Here is a 25,105-nt window from a genome sequence, read left to right on the forward strand (position 1 = left end):
CGAATACAGACTAACACGGCTGTTACTCTGAAATAGGTGTATGGATGCAGTACCCAATGAAGGTGCTGAAATTAACTTTCCAAAAAGCATGTGTACACAGGGACACCCAGGAAAGTTAAGGCAAAGTAACTAAAAGTGTGAATTTAAAGCACGTTAATTTAAAGTGCATTAAACTTTAATTTCAGCACCTTCATTGGGTACTGCATTAATACACCTATTGTTTTATAGCTGCTTAACTTCAGTTTCGGGGCTTATAAGACAAAAAGCTTTGTATTTAGTAACACCTGATAAAACAGCAACATAAAGTGGAATTTAGGCGTACAATAACAAAAGCTAGATTGTGGAGGTCACTGGAAGGGGACAGATACTGATGTGTATTCATCAGACAAATATCTTACCATTGATCAGTTACAAGATAATTTTCTTTCTAACTTATCTTGACTGGTAAAGGGCAAAACTGCATAACTCCATCCATCTCTGCTTTTCTGCTCACATCTCTTTTTGCATTAGGCCCCTTGTCCCTCCCCTAAATTTGAGCAGTGATGCCATTCTCACTGTCTTGTGTGCCTGCATCTCCTGCAAGTGTTTCTTTGCTCTTTTCCATGCTACAAATTCTGGCCTCAGTTTCACTTGGTACGACCCCCACTGAATCAATGGGCTAGATTCATTTGTGCTGAAATTCCATTGCAGCCAATAACTTGGTTCTATGGCAGGGGTGGGCAAACTACGGCCTGCGGGCTGGATCCAGCCCGCGGGATTGCCAGCCCCGTGGCCCAGCAGGGCTAAGGCAGGCTCCCTGCCTGCCCTGGCCCCACACCAGTCCTGGAAGCAGCCGGCACCATGTCCCTGCAGCCCCTGGGGGAGGGGGCGTCTGAGGGCTCCATGCGCTGCCCTCGCCTGCAGGCACTGCCCCGCACAGCTCCCATTGGCTGGGAACAGGGAACCACGGCCAATGGGAGATTTGGGGTAGGTACCTGCAGGGGAGGGCAGCACACAGAGCCCTCGCCCGCCCCCTTCTCCCCCCCCGCCCCGGGGCTGTAGGGATGTGGTGCCAGCTGCTTCCAGGAGCAGCGCAGGGCCAGGGCAGGCAAGGAGCCTGCCTTAGCCCCACTGCACGTCACTGCCTCCCTGGAGCCGCTCAAGGTAAGAGGCACCGGGCCAGAGCCTACACACAAAACCCCTCCTGCACCCTGCACCCCAATCCCCTGCCCTGAGCCCCCTGGCACACCCCTCCTGCACCCCAACCCCCGATTTGAGCCCCCAACCTCCTGCCTTGCATGCAATTTCCCCACCCAGATGTGGCTCTAGGGCCAAAAAGTATGCCCACCCCTGTTCTATGGGATTGTACCCAGGCAACTGTGAAAAGCAACTGGTCCAAGTAAATTCTTACCTCCAAGTCCATTTATATGAATGTTCCATAACTTAGAGTACGAAACACCCAGATGAGGTGGAATGAGAACTGGACTCACTGTTTGGAATAAACATCTATGACTATGATTACACGTGGCCACAATTAACAATGACTGAGGGCCCAGTCCTGCACACACTTACACATGTGAATAAGTTTGCTCATATGAGTGCTCACACTCAAGTCATTGGGACTAATCATCTGAGTCAAGATGCTTATCTGCATAAGCAATGACAGGATCAAATCATTGAGGCAGCAAGATCACCCTGGTTTTAGTAAACTGCACTGTCAATATTTTCAGCAAACCCGCTTTGAAGTTGCTACTGAGCTTCTCTCCCTTTTTTACGTTGCACTGATTGCCATTGTTGAAAGACTGCCCCTCACATGTCTGAAAACACAGACAGCAGTGCAAGGCAAACTTTACCCTTAGGAAAATGCATAAAGCACAGGACACCCACTCTGGAAGTCACCCTCTAGTGAAAAAAGATTTTCAAGGAAACCAGCAATAATCCCCAGAAATATCAATACTAAGACAACATGATTTTACAAGCCTAGAAATATCACAGTGGTAGCACTCGTGCTCGTTGAAGAGCTCAGATGGCAAATCTCTCTAATATTTTCACAACAATTTCCATCCCATAAGAAATCCCAATATTTTGAGATCTGTTTTTGACCTGAATTGGGACAAAATGTCAAAATACTAAAAAAATTTGTAGAATGAAACGTTCCAAATAATTTTTATTTGAAAACGTTGAAACATTAAGTTTTGGGTGAGTTTGACATTGATCTGCTGGGCCGCATGGAAGTTGTAGTTCGGGTACTTCACACCTCCATTCTTCTCCGTGGGTCAAGTTCCCTGTATGAGCTACATCTCCCATGAGGCACCTTGGTCAGATGACACCATGATGCATCAGGGTGATTGAACAGGAGAGAAGACTGCAGTGCATCACGGGAGATGTGGTCCAGCCAGGAAGCGAAGCCAATAGAGGAGAATGGGAGCACGAGGCATGCAAACTACAGCTCCCATTAGGTGAACACAGATTCTAGTCCAACTACCCCAAAATGAAATGCTGTGATTTCTGTAGGCCCAACCGAAAACAAAATATTTAGTTTATTTTTTTCAAATGGAAAAATTGAAAAATTTCAGCAACATAAAAGTTTTCCAAGGAAAATTTCAATTTTGAGGAAATTGCATTTTCTGTCAAAATAAAATTCTTAACCAAAGGAAAACTCCCAACCACCTCTATTTTTCAACAACTTTTCTCCGATTAATGATTTTGTTTTATGTGAAGTACTGTCTACTATTAGCAAACATAATCCTGTCCCTAGAGGACCAACACAAGTCATAAAATAATTATTGAAATGATAGAACAGAATTTATTCCCAGAGAACCTCTTAATCTAATGCAGTCAGAGAAAACACTAACTAAAGACTCCTAAGGAGCTACTCTGAATTCATGTTCAGGCATTGCTAAGTAGTCTAGCGTAAAATGGCTTTGACATACTGAAAGTCTGATCAGTTACAGGAAATTCTGCCCTAAGGTGATATTAGACAAAATCATTCACCATGGCTTGGAATCTTGAAAAGCAGCTGAATGCTTCTAATTACTTTTCCTCCACTGTAATGGCTTTTCATTCTTCATTTAAGTCTAGCATTTTAAAATTGAAGTAAGACATTCTATGAGGATACTGTGATAATGTTTCACCTCACCACAGCCAGAGACGTTGAAGACAAATTTCATCCCCACACCTCAAAATGCATTTGTCCCAGTCATCACACCCAGCTGAGTCTCACTGACTATTGGCAACAAAGATGAAGTGTTGTCTAGTGGCTGGAGCATGAGACTTGGGCTTGGCATTAAGGGGTATTGAGCGCTATTGCACATTGGCACTGATTTGCTGTGTGATGCTAGGCAAGTCACTCAGCCTCTCTGTTTGCATGTGTTTAAAATGGGAATCAACATACTCACCTGCCTTCATGGTCTGTGAAGATTAGTTGATAAATGTTTGTAAAGAACCACATACACCAGCTTCACCAGAGCTGCCAGATTTAGCGTGGGGAACATATTGCATCATCCAAAGAGACAGAGCAGTATGCCTGCTCCTATTGTGTTTTGAGGAGCTTGGGAGGAATTGTGCTTCCTAAGGCACACAATCCTTTCCTCAGCTTTCCTCTTGGAATGGTGCAGCTCCACCCCAATAAGGGCCTATGCCTAAATGCCACAGTCAGACTTGTTTATTTGTTATTACTATGTCAAGACTATAACAGGATTCAAAAAGAACTAGATTAGTTCATGGAGGATAGGTCCATCAGTGTTAGCCAGGATGTCCCTAGCCTCTTTTTGCCTGAAGCTGGGAATGGGCGACAGGAGATGGACCACTTGAGGATTACCTGTACTGTTCATTCCCTCTGGGGCACCTGGCATTGGCCACTGTCAGAAGACAGGATACTGAGCTTGATGGACCTTTGGTCTGAGACAGTATGGCCATTCTTATGTTCTTATGTCAAGTATCATCATCTTCCTATGGCTCATTGAAGGGATGCAATTTGACAAAGCTCATGCTAGCTGAAGCAGAGAAGCTGTGATGCACCTAAACTCAGGACTAGGGGCCTGATTCAATGTATTGAAGTCAGTGAAAATACTCCAGTTGACTTGAAAGCACTGTGCATCCAGCCCAAAAACCAGGAGTTCCCAGCTCTCACTGACTCCCTCTGTGCCCTCGTGCAAGTCTTGGCTGAGTAAACAAGCTACATTTACATTTGAACTTCCATTCATTCACGTACAAAACCAACACCGAGCACTTTATCCACTGCCTGTTTCCTCAACACATGGTAAATAATTTGAAAAGCCTCCCAGGCGTAAAATGGGGATAATAATTCTGAGGGTTTGGGAGGATTAGTTCACTGATGTCTCTACAGCCCTTTGAAGAATGAAGTGCGAGACAAGTCGTGCTAGACAAGGGTTAAGGGTGGTTGCTGTTCGAACGATCGAAAGTTTTTTTTACTAAAGCAGTCGCTTCACAAAACGATTTTGCAGAGCCAGCCAAGCAAACTAATAATGAGGTTTGATTTCTGAGCGTGAACTGGTGCACTTTCTGCTGACTCCCTTGGACAGGCTCCCTGTATATTTTTGGGATGCTATGTCAAATGATCCCTATGACATTTACTGTTCTGGAACAGCCTCAGCAGAGCTGTGAACTGCCAGTAAATGTTTCCCTGGGACAATTATTGGAACTTCACTGTCATCATTGAACTATGACACAAAGTGATAAAAGGTATCAAGAATCAGAGGGGTAGCCACGTTAGTCTGGATCTGTAAAAGCAGCAAAGAGTCCTGTGGCACCTGATAGACTAACAGACATATTGGAGCATAAGCTTTCATGGGTGCACGTTGGAGGCATGATAAGAGGTATGCCTGCCTGTGTAGGGATGGCCTAGGGGCACTGGCTGCAGAGAACACTCAAGTGTACTGACTATCTCAGCTAGAGCTTCCAGGCACGACTGCAGTATAAACAATAATAATTATAAAAAGAAAAGGAGGACTTGTGGCACCTTAGAGACTAACAAATTTATTTGAGCATAAGCTTTATAAATTTGTTAGTCTCTAAGGTGCCACAAGTATTCCTTTTCTTTTTGCAAATACAGACTAACACAGCTGCTACTCTGAAACCGAATAATAATCATGAATTCCCTCGGTTCTTCATTATCATTATGTTATCAGGTAAAAAAAGCATTATATGTACATGATTTATTGATAAGGATAATAATATTAGATTAGACTCGGGAAATAATTGATAGACAGGACTTAAGTAAGAGATCTTGAATGGTTCAGGCTATGATTTTGGTATGTAGGTTATGGTGTCCACAGTAATTGTGAATTTGAGTAAAATCTGTGCCCCACACAGTGGCGACTCCTGGCTGGTCGAGCTGGGCCCAGGTACCGGTATTGCAACCTGGACTACTTGGTCATTACACCACTCCGGTTTGGTGCATCTGCCCCTCCATAGATGGAGATGGAGGTCAGACATGCCAAACCTGATTGGCATTGCAACGCCACTCAAATTTGGCCTTCTGACCCTCCGTCTCCATCTGGGCAGATGCACCAAACCTGAGTGGTGTTGTGACCATGTGGACAAGGTTACAATGCCCTGAGATGGGAGCCGGGGCCAGGCCTGTGGGTCAGGAGCCACTGCTGCAGGATGTGTGTGGGGTGGGATCACCCTCCTATCACTCCCCTGCTTGCCCCCCCCTTTCTATGACATATGGTTGTTTTCCCCCACCTCTGCTGTGAAATTTATTAAAAATTTGTGTGGCAAAATTGTAGGCCAAGTTAAGGTAGATGCATGTTATAATCCCACCCTTATATGACCCTACTTCTGCAAGCATTTAATCATATGCTTAAGCCCATCCATATTCAGCAAAGCATTTAAGCATGTGCTTAACTTTAACCATTTATTTAGATCTCATTAAATTCTTCAGCACATACTTGTAGTTAGTGACAAGTGCTTTTTTTTTTTCTTTTTTTTTTTTGCTGAAGAGGAATGGACTACTTAATTGGGGCCTATACTGTTACCTTGAAAGCCAGCAATGACACAGCCATGCAGTCACATGGAGTTGAGATTTCAGTAGTAGGAACAATCTTCCAAAGTGCTGAGTGCCTCTTGGAAGGTGACTTTAATGTGAATTGAGAACGCTCATATTTCTCAGGAGCTGTATTCAGCATCTCACAGCATTGGGCTCTTACAGAGAGAAGGGTGAAATTCACCCCGTACATAGGGCCACTACAAACCCTACTGTACCACTTGTATCCAATTTACATCCTCAGAAGAGGACCTAAACATGTCTAAAAAAACATGACCTATGAGGAAAGATTGAGAAAATTGGGTTTGTTTAGTCCGGAGAGGACAAGACTAGGTGGGGACATGAGAACACTCTTCAAGTACATAAATGGTTGTGATAAAGAGGAGGGTGATAAATTGTTCTTCTTATCCACTGAGGACAGGATAAGAAGCAATGGGCTTAAATAGCAGCAAGGGTGATTTATGTTAGACATTAGGAACAACCTCCTAACTGTCAGGGTGGTTAAGCACTGTAACAGATTGTCTAGGTAGGTTGTGGAATCTTGGTCACTGGAGGTTTTTAAGAACAAGCGAGACAAACACTTGTCAGATATGCTCTAGATAATATTTAGTCCTGCCTCAGTGCATGGACTGGTCCAGAGGACCTAGTGAGATCTCTTCCGGTCCTATATTTCTATGATTCTATAACTTTAAGGTTATGTCTACACTGCATCTGGGAGCCAACCTCTCAGTCCAGGTCCACAGAGTTATGTTAGTGGGGCTCATGCTAGTGCACTAAAAATATCTGTGTAGATGCCTCTCTGATGTTGAGGCATGGGCAGGAGCTGGGGTTCTCAAGCCCACACCATCCCCAGGCTTGAAAGCCCGTGCTCCATCCCCAGCTGCAATGTGTACACAGCTATTTCTAGTGTGCAAGCAACAGCTATTTTTAGTGCACAAACACCAGCCCCACTAATAAAATCTGTGGACTTCAGCTGGGAGGCTCACTCCCAGATGCAGTGTAGACATACCCTAAGTGCTGCATATTAGGCCTTGTGCTGATCTCCTGCACAGGGGACAATTTCTTTCAAAAGGGAATGTACTCCAGCTCAGCCCCGCCTACTTGTTTTAAAGGTCCCTAGGTGTGCCTGCAGGTTCCATATTTCTCCTGCAGCTGTTGATAGAAATGTCAAATTCCTGGCCACAAGAAGGCTAGTAACTCGAGACCCAGTCCTGTTCCTGTGAAGAGATGGCTGAGCTTCCATGAGGTTCCTTGTGCTGTCAGCTTCCAGTTGACAAATATGCCCTTTGCTACTATCATAAATTCACATGGCCTTATTCTGTTCTCATTTAAATCAATAGGACAATGTCTCGTGACTTGAACAGTACAGGATCAGGCTCGTAACAGGTAAGCATTATTATTATGTATATTGGGGTAGAGCGCAAAATGTCTTTCATGTTTTCCAGATACAAAGGAAGCCTTTAAGAGAGTATGCGCTAAACAGACTGTAACTGGGTGGCTCAGCCCTTAAGGGCTGGTGGGCTGAGGCTACTGAACCCTGATTACTAAAGAGCCACACCTGCGGTTTTTCCTGTTTTGTTTCGTTTCATGGTGAAGCAGACTTGACGGGATAGTCTATAGCCACCACCAACTAGAATGCCTAAATGCCTAACACTTTACATTCTCTTTTTCTGCCTGGTGTCTTTCATAGAATCATAGAATATCAGGGTTGGAAGGGACCTCAAGAGGTCATCTAGAACAAACCCCTGCTCAAAGCAGGACCAATCCCCAACTAAATCATCCCAGACAGGGTTTTGTCAAGCCTGACCTTAAAAACCTCTAAGAAAGGAGATTCCCCCACTTCCCTAGGTAACCCATTCCAGTGCTTCACCACCCTCCTAGTGAAAAAGTTTTTCCTAATATCCAACCTAAACTTCCCCCACTGCAACTTGACACCATTACTCCTTGTTCTGTCATCTGCTACCACTGAGAACAGTCTAGATCCATCCTCTTTGGAACCCCCCTTTCAGGTTCCAAAGCAGCTATCAAATCCCCCCTCATTCTTCTCTTCCGCAGACTAAATAAGCCCAGTTCCCTCAGCCTCTCCTCATAAGTCATGTGCTCCAGCCCCCTAATCATTTTTGTTGCCCTCCTATGGACTCTTTCCAATTTTTCCACATCCTTCTTGTAGTGTGGGGCCCAAAACTGGACCCACTACTCCAGATGAAGCCTCACTAATGCCGAATAGAGGGGAATGATCACGTCCCTTGATCGGCTGACAATGCTCCTACTTATACAGCCCCAAATGCTGTTAGCCTTCTTGGCAACAAGGGCACACTGTTGACTCATATCCAGCTTCTCGTCCACTGTAACCCCAAGGTCCTTTTCTGCAGAACTGCTGCCTAGCAACTCGGTCCCTAGTCTGTAGCAGTGCATGGGATTCTTGTTCTTGTTGAACCTCATCAGATTTCTTTTGGCCCAGTCCTCTAATTTGTCTAGGTCCCTCTGTATCCTATCCCTACCCTCCAGCATATCTACCACTCCTCCCAGTTTAGTGTCATCTGCAAACTTGCTGAGGGTGCAATCCACGCCATCCTTCAGATCATCATCTGGAGGATGATGAATGAAACATTTCAGATAATGAAACAGTGCCTTTCTAATACTACCCCATTTCCCTATTTTTACTAAACAACATAATGTAAATTTTGTTACCATAAGCTGTTCAAATTCCTCAAAAAGCTTTTCCCTTTCTTTATCAAAGCCCTTACAGACCCAAAAAAGGTGATTAATTGTTTCTTCTACCTCACAGCACACACATAGTCTATCTTTGTGTTTGTTTATGCAGAAAAGACTTTTGTATAAACCAAAATGGCCAGTCAGTACTCTAAACAAAGTCACTTCATTTTTCCTTTCCAGACCCTGAAAAACATCATTATCCTCAACTGTAAGACACAATTCAAAAACCTTCTTCTTCTTTTTCTGTTGGTCTACATTTTTTGCCATTCCTCTTTTAAATTTTTCTGTACTAGGCTTTTGAATTCTTGTTTACTCAAGGGTACTTCTGTTGATCCTTTCATTTCTTACAGCACATTTAGGTGTTTTGTCCACCATTTTGTTCCCTGTTAGTTAGTGCTGAGACTCAGACTAATGCTCCATGTGTTCCCATCTGTACTCAGTTATTAGAAATATATCTCACTGATTAAATCACTTCTATGCATGGAGACACCTTTTTTTACTGCCATAAGGCCTGATATTGAGAATTTTAAAATGACTGCTGCTGCTGGGCACAAAACCCAGATCCAATTTAATGCCAGCATCATTGCTACTCGTTTGGCTGTCATGACAGCTGTAAAAGCAGATATTCTTTTAGATGTACTATCTCCTAATTTTGGTATACAATACGCCATCCCTACTCTTCTTGTTTTTATATTTTTCGACTCATCTGCATATATTTGACAAAAATGACTCCACTTCTCATCTACATGTTGTTATACTTCATTTTTATAGCTATTGTCTCCTTTTGACCCTTAAGTTTATAAAATAAATCTAAATCCCACATTTGGACATCTGGCTTTCCATCCACAACTAATTTTCCCATGACTAAAAGTTTTGACTTGGTTTAGCATTTCCTTGTCTTTCAACTCCTGGATACACATTTTAACTTAAATGGCATGCGGAGTTCTAACACTGTGCACTATAAAGCGCCTATTGAGTTCTCAGAATTCCTCATATATTTGTTTGGCACTTTCATCATTGCAATTCCCATTCACTTGGGCCCAGAAAATTAGGTCCAGTAGTTTCATTCATAGCGTAACTGGCATTTCACTAGCAGCAGCATGTGTGTGAGTACGGTAATAAATGCACTGCATGCCACTCATAGTGCCTGTGCTTATATTAAATCTAATATTTTAAGTTTCAATTTTGAGGCTGACCCAAAGGCTTGGCAACCATAGTCAATAACTGGTCTGATGAAGACTCCGTATGCCATTAGTAGTGTTTTCTTATCCACCCCCTCCTAATTAGTCCCCTCAATACTTTTAAGCAGGTAGATCCTTCCTTTGTATTTATTTATATATGATCTTTCCAAAGTAAGTTAGTATTAGATATTACCCATAGGAATGTAAGCCTTTTAACGATACTTCTTATTTGTTCTCCACACAGATACAGTTTACATTCCTTTGTAGCTTTCCTCTTTGTAAAACTCAATCCTTTGGTTTTAGCAATGGAAAACTTGAAACCCCATGCATTTCCCCCCATCTGAAGTCTCTCGTAATATTTGGTTGATTCTCTTTTCTGCCACCTTAGTATTCCTGCTCCTAATCCATAGAGTGCAATCATCTGCAAACAGAATGACACCTACCCTGGCACTTAGTCATTTTGGAAGATCATTTATCATGATATTAAATAAGGTGAAGTTGACAACACTTCCCTGTGGTGTACCATTTTTAATATTTGACATTACTTTCCCAACTGACTTACATGGTCTTTTTACTAAAAAATTCTCTAATCCATTCATACATTCTTCCCCTTATCCCTATTATACCTACTTTGTACAATAAACCTTCCCTCCACAGCATGTCATACATTTTTTTCAGTATCTAGAAAGACAGCTATCATGAAACCTTTGTTTCTCACACATTTGTGTATTTCAGTTTCCAATTTAACAATATGGTCAATGGTGCATCGTCCTTTCCTAAAACCACTCTGCACCTTATCTATAAAGCCATTATTTTCCAAATAGGCAACCAATCTTTCATTCACAATTCTCTCCATAATTTTAGCCAGATACTACGTAAGAGCAGTTAGTTTACAGCAGGGGTTCCCAAACTTGGTTCACGGCTTGTTCAGGGTAAGCCCTGGTGGGCCGCGAGATGCTTTGTTTACCTGAGCGTCTGCAGGTAAGGCTGCTTGCAGCTCCCAGTGGCCACGGTTGGCTGTTCCCAGCCAATGGAGCGGTGTGGGCCGGGCCACTGCTTCCCGCAGCTCCCATTGGCCGGGAACGGCAAATTGTGGCCGCTGGGAGCTGTGAGCAGCTGCACCTGCGGACGCTCAGGTAAACAAAGCATCTCACAGCCCGCCGGGGGCTTACCCTGAACAAGCCGCTAACCAAGTTTGGGAACCCCGGTCTACAGGCATCCACTTTTGTGACCAGTTTGCCTGGTTTTCTTATTTGAATTACTATTGCATGTTTCTACCTTACCCATATCACTGTTTGTTCCCATAATACTATCATATAATTCCAAAAGAAACTTCAGTCTGCTTTCAGGAAGATATCTAAACATTATATCGCATGTAGTATTTTTACTTGAGGATGTATTTTTGCTTATATCAATAGCTTTCTCAAATTCGCACATATAAAACCATTCATTCAATGTAGTATCTTCATGTTGTCCCCAACCATATCATAGTTCATGCCCCTCTTCAATGAACTGCCTTTTAACTTGGCACAAAACTGCACTTTGATTTCATCATTATTCAGCCTTCGGAAAGTTTGCTCAAACTTCTGCTTGCTCATTATTAGCACTTCTAACTATTTTGTCAGTTCCAGTAAAATGTGGGGTGTAACTATGCTTATTCTGAATTCCATTCATTCTTCTGATTTGCCTGTATAATTCTGATGTTTTGATATCTTTATTTAACCTCCCACAATACTCCCTCCAACTCTTTCTGATTTTTTCCTAATTCTTTGTGCTATTGCCTTACGTCTTGTATACTTTATTAGCTTTACACTATTTAATGTATTTTTCACTTTCTTGCAGGCTTTGTTCCTTTCTTTAATTGCCATTGTGCCCTTCTCATTTCACTGCGCAAACCCGAGTTGAAACAGGGAATTCCTTATAAAGAACAGCCGGATGTGGCTGATAGGAGAAAGAAGCCAGGGCTGCAGTTAGAAGGGGCTGGGACTACTGGCTTTGGGTGGCGCAAACTGGGACAGATGATGAGCTCTGTAAGTGGCAGAGGAACCAGGGCTGACTTCTGTGTTATGGTTAAGGACTTTGTTTTCGGGACTCACTGAGGATTATTTGAACCAGCCCTGGGTGGGGGGGCTGTTGGCCACAAGAGAGACTGCGCGGTGACCTAAGTGGCCTGTAAGTGGGGGCTAACAAGGGCAAAGGGAACCCTGGCCATGAGAGGGTACTCAGTAAGCATCTGCCATGCTGCACATATAAAAAGGAAGGAGGATGAGACAACTTACAAGCAAAGAGATCAGGGTGATGATTGGCCTGTATCTTTTAGCGGCAGGTTTGGCTGATGGGCATTTTCTGTAAGTTAACACACAGAGCCTGATTTGTTTTGTTGCCTGGCCTGTGGGTAGTGTAGTTACTTACATCAGTGCAAAAATGGGTGCAAAATGCATTCACCTGTGGGAGTAGGGAATTCTGCTACACTAGCCTTTGAGCATTTTGGCCTGCTAAACCCAGGGTTGTGAGTTCAAACCTTGAGGGGCCATTTAGGGATCTGGGGCAAAAATTGGGGATTGGTCCTGCTTTGAGCAGGGGTTGGACTACATGACCTCCTGAGGTCCCTTCCAACCCTGATATTCTATGATTCTATGATACTTCGCATAGGTGTGAGTAACTTCACAATATGCAAGGCAGAAGAATCTGGATCCAGATTGATACATACTTTAGAAATACCACATGCATTAAATTAAACTCTAATCAAACCCAATCCTCCCACCCCACACTTTTCTCTCAGACAATCAAATCTACCTATTTACACTGGTAATGAGTTGGGTCGTAAACAGCTTTAAAACAAAGAAAATATAAGTTGTCTGGTTTATTTTTAAAGAATGGTTAAGTTTTTGTTTTGCTTATGCATATTGAGCCACCTAATGCAGTTTTCCAGTGGAGGACATCATGTGACCGTATTAGCCTATATATGTTACTGATGGTGCTGTTACACATGGTCTTAAAGATTTCAGAGTAGCTTTCTTTTTCTTAGCACAAGAACAGTGTACAGACTCTGAAGAAATTCTGTATCATTGCTAACTTTGTGCTAGAGTACTCTTTGTAGACGCTGTGATGAACAGCAAGAATGTTTACTCTCTGCCTTAATCTCACTAATTAGAGTTGATTCTTGCAGCAGAGCTGCTCCCTAGGGACTGGGCATTGGGGCCTGGCTGAGAGGCTGAAAGAGTATGGCATGCCTGCGTGCTTTTTATGATCACCTCTGTTCAATGACTACGGTATATAGTGTAAAGAAACAAATTACACTAAGAAAACACCCAGACTCTGAAACACTGATTTCTTCTCAAAGGGGAAAGCAACCTGCAATGCCCCCAAATCTGCAATCACTCGGAAAAGAGGCAACTAGATAGACAGACACACTAATTATGTGCATAATTTGCAAACATACAAACTACCCGAAAGTATAAATGTACTTTGGTATGAAAATAAATTACCTTTAATTTTATAACATGAAATTGAATACTAAAATATGTTTTATTAACAGCATAAGATCATGGCAAATTAATGAAGGTCAAGATTGATATATTCTCCCTGCTTCATACACCTTAATTACTTTACTATAAATACTTAGCTCAAGGCTCAGGGAACTGGCTGCAGACTTCCATTATCTTTAATGAAGGCTCTCAAGTTAATTTCTCATTAAATTAGCACTGGTGGATTGGTTTGTTTAAACAATGTGACTTTAAGGGCTTGTCTACACAGCACCACAGTCTGGACTATAGGGGTGTGAATTGTAGAGCGCTTTAATGCACAGTGCCCCAACTGCCCCATGTAGACCCTGCTAGTTGTCACTAAAAGGTACCTAGTTGGTGTTAACATAATCTGGACTGTGGAGCCATGTAGACAAGTCCAAATTTAGGGGGCCTGATTCTCCTGTCACTCACACTATTTCACATTTATGTAAACTCCATTGACTTCAATGGAGTTACTCTTGACTTGCACTGGTGATCTGTATTGGGCCCAGAGTCCCAGGTTTCCTCAATTTGTCTCATTATTGTTTAAACAGAGTCTTATAAAACCATTTTTATGGTATTTATGCTGAGGTCTGGGCTGCAAGTAACCCTACACAACTGACATAGTTACTGATGCAGCATTCAGACCTGCTGATTTTAGCACCACCACTGTGACTAAACTACAAAATGTATAGACCCAATTTGGCCCCCTAGGTACTGGCTTGCTCTGTGGGTGGTGTGGAACTGTCCCAACCCAAGGGGGAGCGCAGGGAAGAACCGTGCACCACGCAACCCCCATTGTCTATAATGGCAGTTACAAGCTTTGAGCATTTAGGGGATTATGTCCATCCATTTACAAGGAAGTGCTAAGCACTGAATAGTATCCCCACCCAAACCAACTTCCGGTGGCATCATCCGAAAATTGCGGGGAGTTGCACATGCTGTAATTTACTAGTTGTATTACAGCGTCTAGGTGCCCTAGTTATGGACCAGCACCCCACTGTGCTAGGCTCTGAGCAAACCTGCTGTAAATCTGCTCTGCAAAACATTTGTATCTTTCTCTTGAAAACCTGCAGGGCTGCAAAATGCACGGTGGGAGATCTAACGCAATTTAGCAGACAAGGCTGGAGAGGGTGATATATCCCCTAATGTATATGATTTGTTCTCATTATTCTCTCCAGCATTTCAGGGAGAGCCAAAAACCATAAAAACAATTATGTACAGTAGCAAAAATCCAGTACTTCTTAAAAGTACTATCTTAAAAGAGAGACATAATTGTTGTAGTTGTTTTTTCCAGATCTGATTCTGATCTCGACTGTTAGCAGAATATTGCTTGATGGCAATCTATGAATCCAATCTGTTATGGAACAACAGTTGTCACAAAAGGTGTTAGAAGGATCTTGCCAAGTTATTCCCCCGGTTTGTAAAATCATTGTTTCCTCGCTCTTTTTAGTAACACCCAGGAACTAAAACCAGTTCTTGTACTGTAGTGACTTTATCTCTAACCCCAGGAACATGGAAGGCTTGATGGTGGAGAGGGATTGTTGATATCAAGAGGATCTCTCTTCATTCATGTCTCCCTTTAGGCCTAGATTGTGGCATTTAGCCAGATCCCGGTGTCCAGGACAGTTTGAAGTGATAGTTCTCTAAGCTACACCTAGGAAAGCATTATCCCCCCAGCACTTAATGGGAATGCACCACTCTACTCCTCCCTGCCCCCACTTTGGGGTGATTTCTCTCCACAGGGCTATGTAGTGCACTGTAGTATGCTCCCCTGAATGCAGAAACTGCAGCTGTTCCTGGGCCTTTAACAGGGTGGGCAAGAAGGAGGGAAGACTCCTTGCACCCTTTCCATCCTGTAGACCCATGAGAATGCCAGTCTGACTCTTTCTGGCCAGTTCATTCCGTGATAACACGGTCATTGTCACAGCATCTTGAACGCTTGCCTGTGTTCTTGATGATATCTTAAATTATTAAAGCAGGAAGAATTTTAAAAATAAAATGCACTTTGGGCCATTTGTGTTATATATTTAATTTCTGAATTGCACTCCACTTGAGTGATGCAACTAGACGACTTAGTTCCATTTTTTATTCTAGTTTGTTTCGATGTAGTTTGCTTTAGGTTGTAGTTTTACACTTTATTTCCAGCCAGTTTCATTTTCTGTTTTTCATGCACTAGTCCAATTCTGCAATGGGAGAAATGTCTGAATCCAAACAAATACCTGTTTGTACTGTGATTAAAAGGAAATCATGGAAATATTTCTATTGACCTTTGGTTTATCCACATCTGATTTTTACAACATCTACATTTTAGACCTACTTTTTGAGTAGCAGGAGTTTGCTTTTGACACTGTATTAAATGAAACAGGCAAGACTCACAGGAACAGCTAAATATACTCTCCATCAGGATATCTTTTATGTAAAATTACTTTGTTTCTCTAAAACACAAAGAACTCAAATTAAAGCGAGTCACAGCATGCAGGGCTAAGTAAATTCTACCTGTTGCTCTTGACTTTCTTAAAGCTAACAGCACCAGCCTCTCTCCCTGCCGCATAGCTACCCTCTCCTCTGGCAGACTTCCCTAATACCTTTTAGACAAGTTTATAGGGATTGCTGCTGGAAAGCATCAAGACCATTTATCTATATGTCTATCTACTTTCCTTTCTAATACTTCCAGCACTTTCATCCCAGTCTACTAACAGGAAAAAAGTTCAGCAAACATGCAGCTTTCTCCTTAGCCAAAAGTTTTATATGTATTATGGACTGCGTGGTAAATTAAATATAACTCCCTTGTGTTCGTTTTGGTTTAAAGACTTTTCCCTTCTCTAAATGTACCCCACCCACCTTCTCACGCATACCCCATCACTCTTCATCTTCACACAACACCTCTGGCTCCATGTTCATTCCAGGATCCATGTGAAAATTCCCTAATGGAATATTGGCTCCATCGAAAGCAATGGCAAAACTCCACTGGAGTTTTCAACAGCCAGGATTTCACCCCTTCTTTTTAAAGCTCTCAGCAAGTTTGCTCCAGTATAGCTAGATTCTCTTCCCTCTGCTCCTTCTGCTTATCAAGCACCTGCCACCTTTCCATCCCTCTACAGAGCCTTGCCATGGTTGGCAAGAGCCTTCTCCCCTGCAGCTTGTGCCACCTGGATCAGCCTTCCTATATTTCTCCTCCTCATGAGATCTCTGTTCCTTTAATTGCACCTGCAAACATCTCTTTTATTCGTTGCCTATATCCCTTAATTTTACATTCTCTCTCATACATTTTTGAACTGTGTAGCTGTTATATTGAACTCTAAAGCACATTTATTTCGTTTTTGGGGTTTTTTAAAATTTCGTTTATTTGGACTTTTATAAAATAAAAATCATCTTCCCAAAATCTCAAGACCCCTTCCACATCCACTAAAAATTCCAATAAAAAATGCCAGCCAGTTTTCATCCCAAATGGAAGGGGCTATAGGGAGGTATTAAATGGGAGGAATCTTAGATACACACTTAATGCTTTTACGCTAGTTCAACCACATGTAATGGGCTTCCTGCAGGACTCACTGGGTTAAATTCTCTGCCCTATATTATGCAGGAAGTCTGATTAAATTTACCATAATGGTTCTTTCTGGACTTAAAAAAAAAACAAACAAAACTATGGGTGACATCCTAGCCACCATGAAGTCAGTGGGAGTTTTGTCATTCACTTCAGTGGAGTCAGGATTTTAGCCTATGAATCTGTTACACTGAAAGGAGAAAAAGGTCTCGTCTCCACTCCAACAACTGATCCCAGCCAGCAGATACACCTCAAATCCACCCCCACTCCCAGCCTGAGCGTAACAGTCTAGGCACAGTGAACAATCAGTCACACATTCCAGAATATACAGAGGGTAACACGGTGCCAACAGAAGCCCGAACACATTTCCCAAACTGCAACCATCCCCACCAATCTACCCCCCTCAGAAAAAGCCTGGGGATGGAATATACCAGGGAGTGAAGGCCACTACAAGGCCCTCCTGTACCTCCTAAGCCCTGCATTGTGGGCTTTGCTGGATGAATGATCAACTGTGCACGCTACCTGCCTTGGAAGAGCGCTCCACGTTCGCGCTGCTTGAGAGGCCACACTTGAGGCAGGGTGAAGGCAGACAAGGGAAGGGGTTGCAGAAACTGCATTGTGGATGTGGCTGCTATTCCAGCTTGTAGGTTGGAATGGCAGTCATAGGGTGCACAGCAGTTCTGCACCCTGGCTCTGGGCTGGATTTCACTTCCCCCATTGCTCCACACAAGGCCAGATCCAACTCCTATTAAAAGCAATGGCAATCTTTGACTTTAAAAGGGAACTGGTTCAGCTTCCTGGTGCCCAAATACTAGGGCTTTATGTGGGCACAGTGTCTTTCCCCTAGGTGAACGGATAGGCTTTGCAGCGTGCCCTGAATGTCAACAAATCTGAGTTCTGCACTCGGATACAGTTTGCTATTAATGAAGTTGTATGGACTATGGGCTTGAACCAGTGTCCACTCAGATTGATAGCAAAACTCCCATTGATCTCAGTTGTGCAGGATCAGGATCCATACCCTTCCCAATGACATAAAATATTTTGAAACCCTATTATACTGTATGTACATGTATTTCCTTATGTGCCATTTGGCCAGATACACGGATATAAATCCAGAGTGATTAAATCAACAGGACTACTCTGGAATGACATCTATGTAAATGAGAGAAGAATCTGACCATTGTTTTTCACTTTTGTGTTGCCAAAAGGCAGCTGGCCAGCAAAGTTGTAGATAAAAATTGGGAGTATCAGTTTAACTGACCCCCCCCCCCCGTTTTAGGAGACGTCTTTGAGGCTAGGACTCCAGACTTGTCAGACCCTTGTTGGGTGGAGCATCAGGCCACCCCTGAGGTCTTCATTCTTCTCCCCCTACCTGCCACACAAATGGGCAAGGAAAGCATATTCTTAGTGGCAAACCTGGCACCCAAAAGGCGAGGGCTTTCATAATGTAGGCAGCGGGCTAACAAACTGCAGCCTCTACAAGGAGAAAGCAAACAATGAAATAAAAGGAATGCTGATTGTCACCACACAATGCTGCCTCGCTGCTCCTAATGTTAGGGGAGACAAAGAGTAGCCCTCTGGAAACATATGCAGGAAAATAGCAGGCTGTCAAAGTGTCATTTCTGCTCTGTGCCCCAGAAAGTTTGGTGAATTAAATAAAAGCCCAGCTGGTACGAGAGTAAGACAGGTGTACAGCTCCGGCTCTGACTTACCTTCACGAAGAGCTCAATGTCAGGGTCTTTTCCTTCCCCATTAGCAGGAACAGAGTCTGTCATTTTTCACCCCCCCCCCCCCCACAAAGCCAGTGGCTGTTCTCTTTCTACTACGAGGCAAGAGAAGGTTTCAGTTAACAGCAGCTAGGTTTCCTCCCAGGAACAGCTCCCACAAAGCCTTTAAAAGATCTCTTTTCTAAGGCTGGAACGCCCCCCAGGTGAAGAAAATAAGTTTCTGCATTAAAAACTAAATAAAGCTGTTAGAGAGAGAGAACCACTGTTATCACAGTTCTTTGGAGCAACAAGTGCTGCTGCGCTGTGTTGTGGTGTAGTATCCTCATCTGTCAGAGCTGCAGTTCACGCTGCCAGCCCAAAATAGCCCAGAGCAGGAGAGAGGGTGGGGCTAACTCACAGGGGAGGAGACAGCTGCTGGTACCTAGACCCTTGTCTGAGCCTTTGAGCGAAGTGTTTCATTCTTCTCTTAAGCATCTCTCTTTTTGTGGCTCAGTTTCTCTGTCTCTCATCCCCTCGCTGAGAGCATCAGTGAAAGGAGGAGAACAGGAAAGCTTCACAGCAGATTGATTTCATTGTCTTCCAATGAAAAAGTGAGAGTCTCTTGCTCCTTATCCGAATCGAGCGTCTGACCTCTTTGAAGTTCCTAGTCTTTTTCAGTAGGGAAAAGGGTACGAGAAAAGGGCCTGATTGTGTACTGCTTTATGCCTTGTGTAGCCATTGTTACACCTACTCAGAGTGAGCACATACTGCTACGCAGAGTAGTAGTGTTTTACACTTGCTTTGTACAACTGCAAACGACTATGTAAGGTACAAAGACACTAAAGAGTGTGGCTGGGGGAGTGAGACTCCCATGGTGCTGCAGCACTTTCTAGAAGTGAAAGCAGAGTAGAGGGACCATGGTTAAGTAGAATAGTGAGCCCCGCTGAGCACATCTATTCAGCATACAAGTGACGAACACTGACTGCAGTGGGAGTTCCTTCTGCAAGGGCTGCATCAGGGGCTTGGAATGAACAGTTGTCTTTCCTTGCTTCTTTCTTCCTTCCACGTTTTATTCCTTTTGAACATCTCTATCATGCTTCCAGTTTCTGCATCCATTTATTCCCTTTGATTTTTTAACACACAGTATAGGATACATAACAATAAGGAAATCAAACAGAAAGTTTAAAATACTATCCTCAGGCCCAATGTCTCAAAACAATTCAAGCCTGCAGGGTTCACACCCTCAAAAGAGAAGGCCTCTTTCCCACTGCAGTCCTCTCTGTCTTTGCTGCTGTGATGCTAAGATAGCAGCAGATCTCTTGCATTCAGCTGACTGTTGGCAATTCACTGACAGCAAGCTGAGCCACCTCAGAGCATTCATATCAACAGACTGACAAAAAGCAATTTCACTTTCCATTCTAATATGTATCTGCCCCTTCAGCTACTCTTCTGACATGATCAAACACTAATCTTTTATGAAGGTGTTCCTGGTGATGTGGGTTCATGATAATCTTTAACTCCTTTCAATGACCCCTGAGTGTTAACTCTAACAGAATTACATATTACTACCCCGGTGCGTTCAAATTGATAATTTTTGGTGGGTAGGGGGATCCAGGTGCATTAACTACATAACTTTTACATTGCAATTATTTTCAGGCATGCAGTCAAATTTTCAGCCACATGAACTAATTGTAATTACATGCATCAAAAAGCATAATCACAGCATAATTATACAATAATTGCAGTATCACAACAATTATAATTATAGATTAAAATTACTGTTTTGTAAAGTGCATCCATAAATAATATATTCTCATTTACACAATTATAACCTGTTACTACTTCTACAAAGTTTGTCTCTCTAAGTACTTCATATAATGATTTAATTTTCCCCTTAATGAAATGGCTATTGAAAACAGGAGATGGTGGCTGTGATGCTGGCAGACCAGGTGCCAGCTCATGCCAAGGCTCCAGGCCTCACTGAACACTGACAAATGCATAGCTGAAAACCAGTGTGCCTTGCCTGTATGGTAGTATTGTCAAGATAGATATTAGAGATGTAAGAATGAGTTTGGTGTTTAGACATTATGAATAGCTTGTAGGATGTTGTATGTATTAGTCTAACTTCTCTGTACCCCATGTTATAAAGCATTAACAAAATGTTTGCATTGTAAACCTTTGTAGCTATATAACTCATCAAACAGGAAAGAAACCTTCTCTAATGCAAATGTTGGCTTCCTACAGAAGATGTTAGGTCCTGTCCAACAAGAAGGCCTTTGAAACCAAATGAGCCACTGTGAGACATCAAAAGAATGGAGACTTTGTTAACTGAACTCCTTGCCCATGAACTCATCCCATCAGCTTGGGCTCTGGGGAGAAGGGAATAAAAATCCCTGATAAAGAGAAACTTGGTTCTGTTTGCTGCTTGAACTCTAAAGGGGCAAGAATAATTAAGCATAAACAAAATAGGTCCAGCTGTTTTGCCTGGGTTAGCCCTAGAGGACATATGGAGTTTGCTTATTATAGAAGTTTCTATTATCTTTTGGAATCTAAGACTGTAATTCATTTGTGAGTTATGTTCATAATTCATATGTTACCTGCTTTAACCATGTAAATAACTCATTTCTTTTCTGGTTAATAAATATTTAGTTGTTTTACTACAGGATTGGGTACAAGCATTGTCCTTAGTGAGAGATCTGGGGATGCAATTGACCTGAGGTAAATGACTGGTCCTTTGGGACTGGGAGTAACCTGAATATTGTTGTGATTTTTGATATAAGAGACCATCTGTCAAAGAGGCAGGCTTGCCTAGTTGGCAAGATAGACTGGTGTGCCAAAGGAGACCACCTGTGACTACATGGTAAGGCTGTTATAGTGTTTGTTGAGTTCCCACTTGTTGCTTGGTTGGTGAAATCTAATTATAGAACACACACCCATTTTGGGGTTTATGCCCTGCTTCTTCACAGTTTACCCTGAGGTAGGCACCCATGTACTCCAGACAGTGTGACAGTGGCCACTTTTGAAAGAAGGGAATCTTAACTGTGGGCACTTTTAACTTCACTCTCACTGAGAACAATAGAAAATGCTAGCCATTTTGAAAGAGGGTGGTTCTTTGTGCAGTTCTCTGTAGTAGAATATTTATCCTCAGATCCGGAGGAGGAAAACACTTTCAGTTGCGAAGAATAAGAGGGGTAAGAATTACCATCAATCTTAAAAAAAAAATTTAAAAAATCTTCAAATGTAGCCAATATACAAGATTTCAACGCATTTTAACTATATGGGAAGTTTGATGGATCTGCACTATTAAGATAATTTGGAACAAAAATAACATGTTAAATTTCTTAAAAGTCTGTTTTAAGTCAAACTAATTAGCAGATTTACTTACAAATTCTTAGAAAATTCATTCCGTATTCAATGAGTAAATTATGTAATTTTGGGAAGGATACGCAGTATTCTTCCTCCATACCAAAGTGCAAAACTCAATTTTAACTTTCTAAAGTGCATGGGGCACTTTCATAGTAATATAGCACCTTTCATCCAGAGATCTCAAAGTGCTTTGTGACTGACAATAAATGAAGCCTAAGAGCTCTCCTCTGGATTTGGAAAATATTATTTTACCCATTTTCAGATGGTAAAACAGGCACAGAGAGACTAAGGCCAACATTTATTAACTTATGGTGACTCAGCTGGACACCCAGAAATGGAGCCAACCAAAGTTAGTGAACATTTTTGAAATCTTTAGCTTCGGTGCCTGATTTGCAAAGATGCTGAGCATCAGTCAGCTCCTATTTGCTTCAGTGGATGTTGTGGGTGCTCAGCACCTCTGAAACTCAGGCTAAATGTAATAACTTGCCCAAGGCCACATAATCAGTCAGCAGCAGAGCTAGAACAAGGACTCATCAACCCTGGTCAAATCAGTAGAATGTGCTCCCCAATTCCATCTGACTACAGTGGCATATATACAATCAGTTTGCAATCTGTATTGCATTTTATTCCAACCGTACCCCTTAATGGAACAATTTTGTGCTGAGCCTCTAAGAGATGGAGCACATAGCCCCCTCTCTTCAGGCTGCAAGTTAACATGCCTTAAACCACCTTTGAACAACAAAGCTACCTAAGTTATGGCAGCCTGTTCACAGCTGCCACCCAGAATACCACAGTCACAGCGCATTCCTATCACAACGCACCTACTTGCCTCTACCCACTATAGCAGGGCTTGTGGGGGGTCCTTATAAGGCAACATAAGCTGCCTTGTGCAAAACCCATGCCAGTGGCAATTCTCCCCCTGGCTTCTCTGAGGCTCTAACGGCTCTTTTAGATTGTCAGATATTTGGGGATGGATTTTCTCTCACTGTGGCAATCAGAAATGCATCTCACAATAAAATCACTACAAAGAAATGCCTTGTGGCAGTTCAAATCTATCACTGCTAATAAACATCCTTTCAAGTACACGTGGCAAACCATGTGTTACTCAAAAGCCAAGCTCATTTGGATATGGGACATTTAATTAAATGGCAGTAAACTGAAATATAAACACACCAAGCAGCAGAGTTATCTAAGCTCAGCAATAAAGTGCCTATTGCTGACCAGTTTCTCTCTCCCTAGCGGCTTGATTCTGTGAGATGCTGAGTGCCTCCCGTGAGGTGCTGAATGCCCTCATCTTTCATTAGAGTTAGGGGGAATGGACACTCAGTTCCCTACAAGTGGTACTCAGCTCCATGGAGGATTGTGCCCTCATTCATGTAAACACTATGTTATCTTTTAAAATGGGCATAAAAGCTTGAACTCAGACAAACATTACAGGAAGCACTGAGTAGGAGGGAAGATATAAAAAGGTACTGTATAGTCTATTTGTGCCATTTTTACTCGTTTGTTGTATAAAACTGATGTATCACTTATATCCCGTTGGAACCTTTTCTTGTGTGATGCTGTTACTCCACACAAAGGTTGGTTTTTGTGGTGTAAAATCAATTCTTCCCTCTGTAGATGTATTAAAGATAATCTGATAACTGTTAAATAATTAGCACACTCATTTTACTGCAAAGAAAGACGTTTTTTAGTTTGGCCTTTTGCTTTGTCTCGAGTCAGAGGTAACAAAGGCTTTGAGTTACACACAAGACCAAGATTAGATACAGATCTATGAAGTCTTCATAAGCCAGGTCATTATAGTTTGAGGCTTACAAAGTATGCAATCACATGACCCCATTAATAAAACAGGAGGACAATTCCAGAAAGAGAATTGTCACTTATTGTGCTCTGTGCCTGAGCTTTAACATGCTATCAGCTTTCATAGGCCTGATCTAAGCCCCATTTTCCAGCAAAGATGCATTTTGAGAAGGTGAATGGGAGCCCAAGTATAAAGAACAAAATTACAGAGTGAAGCTCTCTCCCAGAATGACAATTGCCTAGAGTGAACTCTGCGTAGACGACATTTTGCTGTGCTGACCTAGGCTTTGTGCCCAGCTAAATATCATTTTGCCCTGTGAGGGTGGGGGACTACAAGATTCATAACCTAGGTTACATCTGAAATTCAGTACAGAACATCACCATCGTTCATATTTCAGAGTAACAGCCGGGTTAGTCTGTATTCGCAAAAAGAAAATGAGTACTTGTGGCACCTTAGAGACTAACCAATTTATTTGAGCATAAAGCTTTCGTGAGCTACAGCTCACTTCATCGGATGCATCCAATGAAGTGAGCTGTAGCTCACGAAAGCTTATGCTCAAATAAATGTTAGTCTCCATTATTCATATTGGATCTCATTGCCATTGGAGTCCGATACAAGGAATGAAATCTTGCCTCCCACTGAATGCAATGTGGGTTTTGCTACTGACTTCATCGGGGCCAGAATTTCATCCAAGAGTTGTCAAAGCTGTCTAGCTACCCAGAAGTGATCGAGCTAACCAGCAACTACCTTACTAGCTAGTGAACACCAGGCATGCCGAGGGCATGATGAAATAAAGAACTACCAGAAAAGAAAAGACCCCCAAGGCCAATTCTCAGTCATCTGTAGATATTTCTAATATGTTTGTGTGCTATTTACTTAGCAACTTAAAGCATATGGGATGAAGTCCAGAGTTTATTGGGCCAGATTCAAAATGATCCTTACACAGTTGCCCAGTGTGTGGGGAGGTGGTGGGAGGTGTATAAAGCTTTCCCCATCAGCTTGTGCCACAGGAGTGCCAGATAGAATTACAGCACATGTGCAAAGGGGAGGGGCAGAGAGACTGCTCCTTCCCAATTCCCCTACAGACTCATGGTGCCCTGAGGTGGGGCAGGGCAAGATGGGGAGAAGAAAAGGCAGGACTGTGGCTCTGCCCTCACCCCCACACTCTAGCCAGTACACAGTGAGTAATAATATGCACCACACCAATGAGTGTAGCACCAGCTGTACAGCCTGTGTGGCTCTGGGCACTCTAGGAGGCATTTTCCATCCCTGAGGCATGATGCTGTCCAATACC

General features: G+C 42.6%; 1 protein-coding gene across 3 annotated transcripts in view; it reads right to left on the reverse strand.

Annotated features, from left to right (window-relative positions):
• CLIC5 (chloride intracellular channel 5) overlaps window positions 1–25,105 on the reverse strand; it is a 120,883-nt gene that overhangs the window by 67,457 nt on the left and 28,321 nt on the right. The window contains exon 1 of one of the 3 annotated variants that reach the window (XM_073335787.2): window positions 18,651–18,726. The exons of the other annotated variants lie outside the window; for them this stretch is intronic. Within the exon in view, the coding sequence (XP_073191888.1) occupies window positions 18,651–18,713 (63 nt within the window). The 5' untranslated portion in view covers window positions 18,714–18,726. Of the gene's footprint in view, window positions 1–18,650; window positions 18,727–25,105 lie in introns of those variants that run through there. 3 annotated transcript variants of the gene reach the window in all.

Source organism: Lepidochelys kempii, chromosome 3, assembly GCF_965140285.1.
Source record: "Lepidochelys kempii isolate rLepKem1 chromosome 3, rLepKem1.hap1, whole genome shotgun sequence".
NCBI lineage: Eukaryota > Metazoa > Chordata > Testudines > Cheloniidae > Lepidochelys > Lepidochelys kempii.